Source organism: Arachis duranensis, chromosome 9 (assembly GCF_000817695.3).
Source record: "Arachis duranensis cultivar V14167 chromosome 9, aradu.V14167.gnm2.J7QH, whole genome shotgun sequence".
NCBI classification, from domain to species: Eukaryota; Viridiplantae; Streptophyta; class Magnoliopsida; order Fabales; family Fabaceae; genus Arachis; species Arachis duranensis.
Window position 1 is genome coordinate 50,354,430 of NC_029780.3, and position 10,229 is coordinate 50,364,658.

The window sequence follows — 10,229 nt, forward strand, 5'->3', positions numbered from 1 at the left end:
CAGTGATTGTATTATGTTGGTAACTAAAGTGAAGCCAATTACAAAAAAGGGAAGTCATCTTCCCCAAGGAATAATAAAGCCATATATATATGCATCATATCATCCTTATCTTTAGGCCTCCTTTTGACCTCTTGTCACTTCCAATTATATAATATAAGTTGAGCCAAGACATAGATTGAGTGATGGACACATTTGGATCGGTGGAGCTTGATTTCTCTTCATATACCCAGCAGCAGCAGCAACAGCAGGGTTTCAATGGGGTTTCTTTGACTCTAGGGTTACAACAACACGGTGGAAGCGGGTGAGCCTGGCATTCCCTCCTCCTTCGGTGAGCAGTCATCATAGCTCGCTCTTCTATGCAACAACCATTGATGCTGCTATGCCTACTATTGTTGGAATGGCACCGAAAAACCAGGATGCCATTGATGCTGCTATTGTTGGAATGCTTGCAGATCCCAAAGAGGTTTAACTTCTTTCATAAAGCTTAGTGTCCTTAATTTTTGTCCTTGATTTCATTATTTGAAAATCGTGCCAAAAATTGAACATGTATATGCCTTGTGCTGCAGGCAAGGGCTAGAATCAGATATGTTCACTTTTTACCTTTCAATCCTGTTGACAAGAGAACTTCTCTGACTTACATTGATGCTGATGGAAACTGGTACTGTGCCAGCAAAGGCGCTCCGGAGCAGGTAACAATTTTTAGTTTGTTCATGATTTGTAAGAGGTTTTGGCCTGTTCCATTGATGCTGATATGATATTCTTTGTTATGATGAATAGATCATGAACTTGTGTAATCTAAGGGATGATGCTAAGAAGAAGGTTCATGCCATTATTGATAAGTTCGCCGAAAGAGGCCTTCGTTCCCTAGCCATTTCAAGACAGGTTCTTACATCAAAGTCTTCATGCTTTAATTTTTCAGTACATGTTCCCAAGTTTCTTGTAAATATAAATAATAATAATAAAGAGAACCTGAATCTGAAGCATCTTCTCTGCTACTGCAGGAAGTTCCTTCTTGGCAAGACAAAGATGCAAGTATCGCCACACTTCTCGTCGAAGAGTTAATTGAGAAAGCCGATGGATTTGCCGGAGTCTTTTCAGGTTTATACTCATTACTATTTTCTCAAAGAGGAAATCATGTTCCACACTACAATTGGGTTTTTGAGACAATGGATGAAAGCAATGCCATATATATTCAGAATAACAGAAACTTCATCTGAATTGCTTTTCACTTTTAGCTTCTAACCAAACATAACCAAATGCTATGTTCTTAAATATTACGAGTTTCTCTTTTGTTAATTTCCATTCCTATGCATTGAAATTCTAGATGCATTGCTAGAAGGAACCTGGAATCAGTATAAGAATGACCATATAGTTTCTTTTATTATTATTTTTTATATTTTATATTAGATCCTGGGATTTAAGCGTAGATTTATTTTTTTCCCTTTTTTTTACATCATTAGCATATATATATATATATGCATTTAAATTTTCTCTCCCTTTAAGTGTTGAATTTCTAATCCGTGAGTTAAATTTTCGTTGTTCAGAGCCTCAAAAACTATTACAACGGGAAGAATCTCTTAACAGCTGAAAAGTAGTGGCTCAACAGTAGCATTACTAATTTCTTCAAAGTTTTGATGGGTCATCTTTCTTCAATGTTCAATGGGTTGGCAAAATCACTGACAATTAAGAAATGGAGGAATTCAGAAAGATACAGCGGAAGAGAAGCGGCGGAGAAGGAAGCAAAAAAGAATGAGTTCTTATTATGCAGCTCAGGTACTAATTATTAGTATTTATCTCTCTCTAGATAGCTAGTTAGTTGTATTTGATTTATTATTAATACTGTTAGTGGAGTAGATAGTAATCGAGTGCCTTGCAGAGTGAGTTCCTGAACTTTGAGAAAGCTAAGAGAAGGATAGAAATAAGATGGAGCCAAAGAGGTTAAAAAGATAGCTACTCCTAATTAATAATGAATTCTTATCAAATAGCATATTTCTTGTGAGACTACTGGTTTAGTTTTCTCTTCTTCAAAATGCTGGTAGTTTGCTATTTATTTGAGCAACTATTTATTTCTAATGTTTAATTTTCTTTTGCAGGTAATCTTTATTTACACGGACATGAACAATGAAAATGTTGGAAGGGCCTGAAGCAAACTTTTTGAGCATCTCTAGGAAAACTCCCAATCTAATAGAACTAACAATATTTCTTAGTTTAATACTTTGTATAGGAGTTGTTACTTTTGATTCGCAATACTAAAAAAATCATATATTATGTTTAATACTTTGAGTTATATAATATTTTGTCCATGGATTATGATTTTGTTATTGTGGAATTTAATAAAAAAATTATTTTTTTGCACGATAAGAACAACAGAAAAAACTGCATTTTAAAAGATAAAAAAATGTCACTTTTATTAGGTAAAAAGGGTGGATTGTAATTGCCATTTTAATCAATATGAAACGCCATTTTAACCCGGTAAAAACGGCGGTTTTAAATGTCGTTTTAACCAATAAAAACGTCATTGTTAGGGTAAAAATGGCGGTTCAAAAATGTCGTTTTAACCAATAAAAACGCCACTTTATTAGGTAAAAATGGCGGTTTAAAAATGCCATTTTAACCAATTGAAAATGCCATTTTTACCTTGGAAATAACGGCGGTTTGAACCGTCGTTTTAACCTTCGAAAAACCGCCGTTTTATTTGGAAAAAATGGCGGTTTAAACCGCCGTTTTAACCTTCAAAAAACCGCCGTTTTATTTGGAAAAAATGGCGGTTTGAACCGCCGTTTTAACCTATCCAAAAACTGCCGTTTTAACTCAGGAAAATGTGGCGGTTTTCTGAAAACCGCCGTAATAACCAGAATTAACCCAGAATTACGTCGTTTTCTAAAACCGCCATTCTTTATAATAATGGCGGTTCAAACCGCCGTAATTACCTAAAAAAACCGCCGTTTTAACCAAAATTTTTTGTAGTGTTAAAATATAAAATAAATTTTTAACTATTTTTAATATCTTTTTTAATTATTAAAAGTATTTAAAATATTTTTTATTTTAATAAATAATAATATATATTATTTCTAAATTTATTTCAAGAAAATATTTTAAGAATAAGGCTGGACACGCTGATATATGATATCATTTAAGTGTGTCCAAGTGTGTCCAGAAAAGAATTTTTTACTTTTCATTAAGGTTCGGTTGGACACAGCTGCCGTGGCGGACGAGGGTCGATGAGTGTCGTGTCTGAAATATGTCCGACACACAAACACGATAACTCAACGAAGTGTTCGTGCTTCATAGATTTAGACTAAACAACCCGTTGCATATCATATTCTCAAAGTTCAAATCCCAAGTCCCTAATGCCCTTTCCTTTGTGATAACTAGGGTGTCGCTGTCGTCGTTGTTGGTTGATGTCGTAGTTAGATGTGGCAAACGGGATGAAATTCGCTGGGCCATCCCGCATAACTCGCCAAAAAAGGTGGGTCGGGATAGAAATTTAGAACTGCCATAATTAAAAAGTCTGCATAATCCACACCACCTAATTCGCATGCTTTGGTGGGTTTTGGCAGGTCGGGGCGAGCTTCCCCAGCGGGCTTGTCTTTTTTTGTAATTGAAGATGTTCTAAGTTATAATTTCGATTATGTTCTATGTTTGATTGATTAGAGATTTAAAGATGTTTAATTATATATTTTGGACAATGTTTATTTTATTATTTACAATGTTGGTTTTGTTATTTTATTTCAAAAAACTTGGTTGATGATTTATGTTTATTATATATTTAGAATTTTAAAGACTTTGCATCAGGCGGGGTGGGGCGGGCCAACCCGTCGAATGGCGAACTTTTGGCGAAGCGTGGCTGACTAGCCCGTTTGCCACCCATTGTCGTAGTTCAGGGTATTTGCTTAATGCTTACTAATATATGTTTTTTATTATGTGTTAGTTGTTACTTTGGTGACATTAAATTATATAATGTGTTGAAACTTGGTTTTGTTTTAGATTAGTATGAAAATAACTATAGTTGTTAGAACCGGATCGACCAATCTAGTTGGACCAGAAACTCGGTGAACCGGTGACAAAGCTGGTCCTGTGAGTTTTCTAATTGGATAAAGAATTGAACCGCTGAGACTCGGTTTGAACCATTCGGTTTTGACAAAAACTGGCGAATCAGTGGCTTTGAAAACTTGGGCCTGTTCGGACTCTTATTTTTTCTCCTCCAAACTAAAACGTCATCGTTTTGACGGTTTTTTTTTTTTTTAAGAAACCCTAGAAGGCTAAAATGGCTAGCTCGAAGTACATCCCATTTTTCCAAACTCCCAAATGGCCAAGCCCACCAGAGATAGTGAGACCTAACCCTCTCTCAGTCTCACTGTGACTCACAGAAGCTCGCACCATGTGACCACTTGCCAGTGCCATCACCACCACACGATTCCTACGACATTGCTAATTACTCTGACTCGTCTCGATGCCCTCTGTTCATCTCAACTTGTTGCCTCCTGTCCTGTGCGTCAGTCGTTATCGTCATCGTGTCTCTGGTAGTCACTATCGTCGTCGTTGTTGCGTCTCTGGTCATCCATGTTATCATCGTTGTGGTCACCGTGCTTGGTCTCTAGTCTCTGTCTTCTCTACCTACCGTGCATCAGGTATGCATTTTTAACTTTTTTTTAAGTTAATAAGTATGTCATTTAGAACTAATTGATTAATGATGTTGATTATTTAAATCTGTTGATTATATTTAGTTGATTATAATTTATAACTTGTTAATTTCTGCTAGATTATTCAATTTTTTATTTTATAGTGTAATATATTGTTGTTATACGTTGTTGCTATTGTATATGTTATATATTATTCCTGGTAGATTATTGTTGTATATTTTATATTTTTTATTTATATGAGATCGAATTAATCGGTTTAACCAATAACTTACCGAATAAACCAGTAATTTAGTTACCTAATAATCTAACTAATTTGATTACTTATTCGATTCTAACCACTATATAAACAATATAAAATTAAAAGATAATAAGTGGACTTGATGAAATCCATTCTGAGCTGCATATTTTTTAGTGAAAAGCAAGCTAAAGAAGAGAGAAATGTGTCTGTTGCATTAGTGAAAAATCACACATTTACAGAGACAAAAGGTACAGCTATATATAGCCAAAAAGAAAGAAAAAAGAAAAAATAAAAATTACACTAACTACCTTTTCATATTCTATTATACAGCTGTGATCTTCTAATGTCACACAATACCCAAAAAAGGAGAGATTATTGGGAGTACTAGTAAAATTCATACATTAATAGCCTCCCTTAAGCTGGGAGTGTACAAATTATACATTCCAAACTTACTACATATCTCTTCAAAAGGACCTGGTGGAAGTGCCATTGTAAGGACATTAGCAAGTTGTTCTCTTGATGGAATTGGCATGAGCTTTAAAGAACCGTCTTGAACTTTTTCTCTAACTTTGTGACAATCAATCTTAATGTGTTTTGTCCTTTCATGAAACACTGGGTTAGCCGCAATATATCTAGCAGTTTGGTTGTCACAAAACAATGTCATAGGACCTGGTAACTTGATTTTGAAGTCATTCAAGATGTACATCAGCCAAATTCCTTCACAAGTTGCAAGAGCCATTGTTCGATACTCTACCTCCGAAGATGATCGAGCAACTATTTGCTGTTTTTTACTTTTCTAGGACACCAAAGATCTTCCAAGAAAGAAGCAATATCCAGACATGTACCCCAATCAGAATCTAAAAAACCACGGAGGGACAAGTAACAAATAGCCTCAAAAAGTAATCCTTTTGCAGGAGCTCCTTTCAAGTACTTCAACACATGTAAGGCTACTTTGAAGTGCTCATCTGTGGAATAATCTAGAAATTGACTTAACTTGCTAACAGCAATTAGTGAGGTTATCAACCTTCCAATGAGTCTTCTATATGGCTTAGCATCATTCAACAATGTACCTGATGACTTTGAGAGATGAATTGAATAATTTATAGGTGTGCTGGCTGGTTTTGAATCTAATAATCCATACTCTTTTAGGAGATCAAGAGTATACTTCTTTTGATATAAAGTTATTCCCCTTTTGCTCCTTGCAACTTTCATGCCCAAGAAAAATTTTAGTTCGCCTAAATCTTTGATTTTGAACAAAGTGTCGAATTTTATCTTCACACGTTGGATCTCTTCTATGTCATCTCCCGCTAGAACCAAATCATCCACATAAACAAGAATAGAAGTGAAACCTGTTGGACAAGATTTGGTGAAAAGAGAATGATTTATTAATGTATGAATATTACTAGTACTCCCAGTACTCTCTCCTTTATTAGGTATTGTGTGACATTAGTATATCATAGCTGTATAATAAAATATGAAGAGGTAGTTAGTATAATTTTTATCTTTCTTTTTTCTTTCTTTTTGGCTATATATATCTGTACCTTTTATCTCTGTAAAGGTGTGATTTTTCACTAATGCAACAGACACATTTCTCTCTTCTTTAGCTCGCTTTTCACTAAAAATCTCAGAACAGAATTCATCTTTGTACGGTGAGCGTGGAAGAGCTATAAATATTGTTAAGCAAGAATTGTGAACTTTGTCCCTTCCTTCTGCAACATCCATGGAAAATCGAGAAGTTGGAGTGGATAATCCAAAAAATTTGCAACTGCAAACATTTTCAGTGAGTGATTTACAAAATCTCACAAGATTGATGAATCAACTTTCCAGTCTTCAAACGCAAGTAGGGAGATCAACATTAAACCCGATTCAAGACCAGACGAGTCCTTTTTACCTCCATCCAAATGAAAGCCCAGGTTTATCACTAACTCAAACTCCTCTTACAACTCGAAATTATCACTCATGGGCGAGATCGGTTTGGCTATCCATCAAATCGAAGAATAAGTTGGGATTCATTGATGGAAGCATTCTGAAACCTAAAAAAACTGACTCAACCTATGAAGCCTGGGACAGATGCAACATATTTGTACTATCATGGTTGCATTATTTCCTAAGCACAGAGATTCTTCAGAGTGTTCTTTGGTGTAACGTGGCCTTGGAACTCTGGAACGATCTCAAGCACAGATTCTATGAAGGTGATATTTTGGTATGACCTTGAATGCAAATTCTGGTATCACAAATCGAAGAGGCAGAGGCGGACGTGGCCGAGGCCAAGGCCAAGGCAGAGTTAGTAGTGGAAGAGGAATGATGAGAGGTTGTTCTCATTGCAGGAAGGCTGGACACACCATAGAGACCTACTACCATAAGCATGGCTTTCCTCATCATTTGCAAAAGAAATTTGGAGTAGCAAATGTGAACAATATGATTGTTGCTGAGAAAACATGTGGAGATGGAAACGTACCTAATGTCCGTTCAACTCAAGAAGGGAATAGTAAAAGCCTAGACAACTTGTTTCCGAAGATAAAAGACAAGCATTGATTTCTCTATTCCAACAACATAAAGGTGATCCTGCTCATAGTTCTCTTCAAACATAAGCCATACACAGTGATAGCTCCTTCAGCAGGTATACACCATATTTTATCAATTTCTCACATTTCTTTGCACATACATGACTGGATAATTAACACTAGTGCCACTGCACATGTTACTTTTTCTCTTGATACTTTTCACTCTCATCACACAATAGATCATGTGTTAATCAAATGTCCAAATGGAGCTGAGACCACAGCAACAATTAGTGGAACTATAATTTTAACCCATAATTTTTACCTTACAAATGTGTTATATGTGCCCTCTTTCAATTTTAATCTCATATATGTGTCTAAAGCAACGAATTTTTTACCTTGTCAATTTTTATTTAACAATACACACTGTGAGATACAGGACAACCTTTCCTTAAAGATAATTGGTCATGCTATACAAAGAGGTGGCTTGTATATCTTCAATACAGATGCAACTTATGTCAACTTAGGAGAAAAGAAAAGAGAACTAGTCAACAACAGCAATTCAGTTAGTGTTGCTGCTATCACAGACACTATAAATCATGAAACTTGACATTGTAGGTTAGGACATGTCTCAATTGATAGGTTACAAGAAATGAAAAAGAGTTATCCTTTTATTGTATGTCCATTAAAAGATGAACCTTGTGAACCATGTTGTTATGCAAAATAAAGAAGATTGCCTTTTCATTTGAGTTAAACAAAATCTGTCAATTTATTTGATTTAGTGCACATGGATATTTGGGGACCTATTTCTACTTCATATATTTTTTTACAATAGTAGAAGATAAAAGCAGGTTCACTTGACTATTTTTTATGAAAAATAAAAGTGAAACTTCTTTTTTTATTCAACAATTTGTGCAACTAATTGAAACTCAATTTCAAACAAAAATAAAAAACATCAGAACTGATAATGGAGCTGAATTCATCATAAATTCTTTTTATGAAAATTAGGGAATAGTTCATCAGACTTTATGTGTTAAGACATCTCAACAAAATGGAGTTGTAGAACGAAAACATCAAGATATTTTAAATATTGTTAGAGCACTCATTTTTAAGGCTCATCTTCCTAAAATTTTTTGGAGACATGCTGCATCTCATGCTGCACATATTCTCAATAGAGTGCCTAGTTCATCTATTAATAATAAAAGTCCTTATCAGATTCTTTTTGGTAAAATACCAAACATTCAACAGTTCAAAATCTTTGGATGTCTTGCATTTGCTTCAACTTTAGTTGCAAATAGAAAGAAATTGGATAAAAGAGGAAGAAAATTTTAATATGTTTCCAATTCTAATCAAGACACTAAACCTACATTACATAATCATGATCCTAGAGATGTCTTTAATAGCAGCACATTATCTTCCCATATCTTAAATTTACATCCCATTCAACATACATTGCCAAATACTCCTTCCAACATAATTGATGTTCAACCACAGCTAACCTTATCCATGTCTTTGAGTACTAATAATATTCATACATTAATAGGACTTATGATTAGAGGTAGCACAACTCTCTACAAAGCATAAATTCTCAATAATATCACTTCAAATAAAAACTCAAAAACGGAGAATTATTTCCACAAACAAATATCGGGAGTGAAATCCCCCCGCAAAACAAACTACTTCGTCCATGCTAATTTTTTAATATCTTTAAATTTATTTAATTATTCTTAATAATTTTTTGAAAAAATACTCAGTTTGGTCCCTAAAGTTACACTCGAGCCTCAATTTAGTCCTTGACGTTTCAATTGCCTCTATTCAGTCCCTAAACTTTATAAATTTTAATCACCATAGTCCCTGCGGTGGTTTCCACCACAAAGTCATTATCGAAGAGATGACGTGTATAATAGAATGCCACACTGGACGTCTAACGGATATACTACGTGGCATTTGAAATTTTTGCATCAATTTAGTCCCTAGGAACTATTTAAATCCCTAATCGCCAAATTCATTTGAAGCCCCTTAACTTCTTCGTCGATTCTTACTCCTCTTTTGGGAGACATTTTTATGAAGTCCATGATGGATAGCGACAGTAAATCCGTTGGGAGTTCCAGCAATCAACGCTGTAATGGAGGTTGGAGAACCACTCGAAGCAGAGAAGAACTATTTTTAGAGTGGTGTGGGTGTGGGTGTAGACCCGTTCTGAGATGGTCAGGAACAGATGCAAATCCAGGGAGACCATTTTTTGGGTGTCTAAACTACAGCTTAAGTGCAAGATTATTCTTAACTTTTTCCAAAGCTTGTAGTATCTGATTCTTTTTCCATCTCCACTGAATCTGTTTGCAAAGTGTTGGCAAGAGGTGGTGTGGATTGTTTGTTTGGGCTAATGAATTCCATAACGAAGGAGAATCAAGAGGCAGAGTGATGAGCGGATATTTTATACGCTTTTTGGGGGTAATTTCATGTAGATTTTAGTATGTTTTAATTAGTTTTTAGTAGAATATTATTAGTTTCTAGGCAAAAATCATATTTCTGGACTTTACTATGAGTTTGTGTGTTTTTCTGTGATTTCAGGTATTTTCTGGCTGAAATTGAGGGAGTTGAGCAAAAATCTGAGTTAGGCTGAAAAAGGACTGCTGATGTTGTTGGATCCTGACCTCCCTGCACTCGGAATGGATTTTTTGGAGCTACAGGAGTCCAATTGACGCGCTCTCAACGGCGTTGAAAAGTAGACATCCAGGGCTTTCCAGCAATATATAATAGTCCATACTTTGCGCGAAGATAGATGACGTAAACTGGCGTTCAACGCCAGTTCCATGTTGCAGTCTAGCGTCCAGCGCCAGAAACAGG

At 35.3% G+C, this 10,229-nt stretch overlaps 1 protein-coding gene across 1 annotated transcript; it reads left to right on the forward strand.

Annotated features, from left to right (window-relative positions):
- Window positions 1-242: 242 nt before the first annotated feature.
- On the forward strand, window positions 243-1,217 carry LOC107465528 (plasma membrane ATPase 4-like). Its single transcript, XM_016084507.3, has 4 exons — window positions 243-463; window positions 567-689; window positions 778-882; window positions 1,002-1,217. Exons 1-4 carry the CDS (start codon window positions 380-382, stop codon window positions 1,215-1,217), a joined length of 528 nt encoding a protein of 175 aa, XP_015939993.1. The 5' UTR covers window positions 243-379.
- The last annotated feature ends 9,012 nt before the right edge of the window (window positions 1,218-10,229 follow it).

Excerpts from the sequence above, each read along its gene's own strand:
- LOC107465528 (XM_016084507.3), top strand. The coding sequence starts at position 380 with ATGCCTACTATTGTTGGAATGGCACCGAAAAACCAGGATGCCATTGAT. Across the intron at positions 464-566 it reads TGCTTGCAGATCCCAAAGAG|GCAAGGGCTAGAATCAGATA; the intron begins GTTTAACTTCTT and ends CTTGTGCTGCAG. Across the intron at positions 690-777 it reads GCAAAGGCGCTCCGGAGCAG|ATCATGAACTTGTGTAATCT; the intron begins GTAACAATTTTT and ends TATGATGAATAG.